This window comes from Bombyx mandarina, chromosome 22, assembly GCF_030267445.1.
Source record: "Bombyx mandarina strain Sakado chromosome 22, ASM3026744v2".
NCBI classification, from domain to species: Eukaryota; Metazoa; Arthropoda; class Insecta; order Lepidoptera; family Bombycidae; genus Bombyx; species Bombyx mandarina.
In genome coordinates this window covers 12,409,182-12,412,499 of record NC_143228.1, presented here as the reverse complement: position 1 = coordinate 12,412,499, position 3,318 = coordinate 12,409,182, and the positions used below count along the sequence as shown (strand labels likewise).

Genomic DNA, 3,318 nt, shown 5'->3' with positions numbered 1-3,318 from the left:
CTATGGAAGGTAATTTCGGCATGCGCTTTAGTATACAATAATGTTATAAAACATTCTTATCCAAGATATTGTAGGTGATAATAAAAAGCAATATAGAGCACAATTTATTTTTCTGTGTAAATTTTTTAGCTAATATATATTATAATACTATAAAATTGTTAAGCATGCGTTTATATAACTAATAATATGATCCTCAATTATGGGAAATTGTATAAGTGCTCCTAAAAATTCGCATTATATAATATTATATAGTGCTTAAATATTCCAAATAATAAAGAAATATAATCAAATACAAACAGATATAATAAATAAATATAAAAATAAATGAAAAATTAAATTCTCTATGTAAATAAATAATACGCCTATTTTTTTTCTTGTTATTCGTGACAATATGCGTATGATGTTCATAATGTAGATTTATCAATGTAAATGTGAATGATGTGGAATAAACTACTGATTATCCATTGGATAATTGCGAATACCAAGCTTTTGTTTCATTTATTTAATTTTTAAAGTGCCTTTCAGCAAATAAAATCCCAATTTTATTATATTTACGTATATCCAATTTTAATCGTACGATATGAAATGCGTGACCGTTTCTGTAAATTGAATATAACGACGTCACTTATGAATAATTTGTAAAAAAAATTCGGGTGTCATCATTTTAAATTACATAAACACATCGACAAATTGTAGTTTATTAAAATAATTTTAGTTGACAACAATTGTGGTCGCTCGCTTAGACCGTATGACGCGTATATTCACAGAAAATTAAAACTCCAGTAAAATAATAATGAAACGTAAATTAAAGAAGTTTTTTCCGAACAAAGAATACAATAATATAGTTGAAGCAACTCATTTGTGGAAATTAATTAGGAAACTGACGGGTTTGTCCGTTTTGACTCTGGAGAGTAAAGATCGCATTGAAACACGATTCAGTTCACTCGGTTTTGTGTTCTTCTTGCTGTGGTTCACAATATATTTTTATTGCACCTATAAAGCGCACAATGAAGATCAAACGATATTGAGAAATATATACAGCACGAAGCTCCAACGTTACGGAGATGATTTCGAAAGGATCACTTCTATCATATATGTTCTTTACTTAATGTGGAAACTCCCGTTCCAAATTAGCGGCAACCGTCTATTACTACAAGAAATTGTAGATATCGATAAAGCTATTGAAAGCGTGGGCGTAACGATTGATTACAAGAAAAACGCAACTTTTGCGCTATTTATCTATATCGGTCAAATTGGCACGTACCTCTTTCGTTTATTCTGTGTGTGGGGATGTCTTGGAAATTTGAATTCACCGGTTCCCGTAGAAAAATTGTACCAAGTCATATTCACCGATGCCTTGTCCCTTCTCCTCACCTCACAGTACTGTTTCTCTTTAGTTATATTACGTGATAGATGCAGATATATAAATAAAATTTTATGTGGGATTGCAAATCGTGAATCGTCGAGATTGAGGCTGTTCGTTTATAGTTCTATGTCTGGTGCAGAAAAAGATATAACCTGTCGGAAGATTAAGGATTGCTCTAAGATCTATGGAATGATTTATAAGGCGGTAGAGTCGACTAATATAACGTACGGTTTTGCCTTAGTGCTGACCATGCTGTTATATCTGATCTTCATAATTTTATATATGTTTTACTTTATGGAGGCAACCGCAGCCGGCCTGTTTCTAGACACAAAGAAGTACATTGACTTTTTGATATGCGTTTTATCGGAATTATTGCATGCGATGTTGATTATATTTTTAAATATTTATTTTAGCGAAGAGACAGTAAAAGAGGTTGGTACAGCGAAACGAAAATTAACATTTTATACTACCGATCTAAATTTAATAAAGATTCGAATTGTTTTTTTTTTTTGTAGACAAGAACAACGTCGTTCGTAATTCATGGTATAATTAACAGTGATTTTAACACTCAAGCAAAAACTGAGGTAAGTTAAGGATAAAATTGAAGTAGAATACAGATAATATCTAAACATTCAAAGATTATACAAATCTTTTTGTTTAACTATTGATTATTTTGTTTTGTTTATCATAGTGATGTTTTGATTAAATTAATTATAACGATTCACAAAATACATACAATTGAGAAACTTTCCCGAAGTGTCAGTAATTTTAATAGGTAACATTACGTTGAATCACCAGCTTTTGATAGTTTTAATTTGGATCCTATGTTCCTATAGCTATGATTTGCTGTAAGACAACGCAATATTGTGAAGATGTGACATTGAGTCCTTAAACAGTGTTACAACCTTATGACGGTTTTAACAATGCAATGCCAGCCACTTTGGGGCAAGCGATTCAAGTCTCAATTATTGCATTGCATACTTGTATTGCATAATTGTAAATTTTCGATTAAGTGCGTCATGTTTTTTTCAAGGCGTACAAAAGAGACTTATGCGATATTAAATGAAGTCTTTTCATTTTAGGCTATCCACTTTTCAACTCAACTTTTGCATCAGATACCGAAATTCACCGCAAGCGGTCTAGTTGAACTTAATTATTCATTGTTATACGAGGTTTGTGATTTTTTATATTTAATTTAATTAGAATATTGTGTAGTTGATTAGTATTGTGATTAAAATGTGGCTTAATGAATTGTGATTTGCAGAATTGTCGTACAATTGTGACATATTTTTAAATCTTTAGGTGGGTGGCGGCATTCTCGTTGTGACACCTATGGGCTCCGGTAACAACTTAGCGACAGACGGGCCGAGAGTTTGTTCACCCATTTAAGCAATAAATAAGGGATGGTTTTTTTTATTTTATTGCTTAGATGTGTGGACGAGCTCACAGCCCACCTGGTGTTAAGTGGTTACTGGAGGCCATAGACATCTACATCGTAAATGCGCCACACACCTTGAGATATAAGTTCTAAGATCTCAGTATAGTTACAACGGCTGCCCCACCCTTCAAACCGAAACGCATTACTGCTTCACGGCAGAAACAGGCGGGGCGGTGGTAGCTACCCGTGCGGACTCACAAGAGGTCCTACCACCAGTTGTATCATTATGTCTCTTAAGCATGACGGTGAATTGTTTCTTCATTTTTATTTCAGGGAGGCAGAATGGTGTTCACCTATCTAATAATAATGCTGCAGTTCGTGACCGAAAGAAACTAATCAAATGTGAACAAAAAATTGCAGTTACGAATACTGTAATAAACAAAAAGAATTCTATTATAAATTGCATATCATCATAAACTAGAAATATAGGGGCTATTCAATAATTACATAATGACGATTTTGGTTAATTTTTACTCTGCTATCTACGTGTAAACGTGAAATTTTATATAGTTTT

The 3,318-nt window shown here is 32.5% G+C and overlaps 1 protein-coding gene across 1 annotated transcript; it reads left to right on the top strand.

Annotated features, from left to right (window-relative positions):
* Positions 1–667: 667 nt before the first annotated feature.
* LOC114247617 (putative gustatory receptor 28a) lies at positions 668–3,318 on the top strand. The gene is made up of 4 exons (XM_089737075.1): positions 668–1,798; positions 1,882–1,950; positions 2,449–2,538; positions 3,078–3,318. The coding sequence occupies exons 1-4, from the start codon at positions 794–796 to the stop codon at positions 3,138–3,140; spliced, it is 1,227 nt and encodes a 408-aa protein (XP_089593201.1). The 5' UTR covers positions 668–793; the 3' UTR covers positions 3,141–3,318.

Coding starts and splice junctions, on each gene's coding strand:
- LOC114247617 (XM_089737075.1), top strand. CDS start 794: ATGAAACGTAAATTAAAGAAGTTTTTTCCGAACAAAGAATACAATAAT. Junction 1,799..1,881: donor GCGAAGAGACAGTAAAAGAG/GTTGGTACAGCG, acceptor TTTTTTTTGTAG/ACAAGAACAACGTCGTTCGT. Junction 1,951..2,448: donor ACACTCAAGCAAAAACTGAG/GTAAGTTAAGGA, acceptor TTTTCATTTTAG/GCTATCCACTTTTCAACTCA.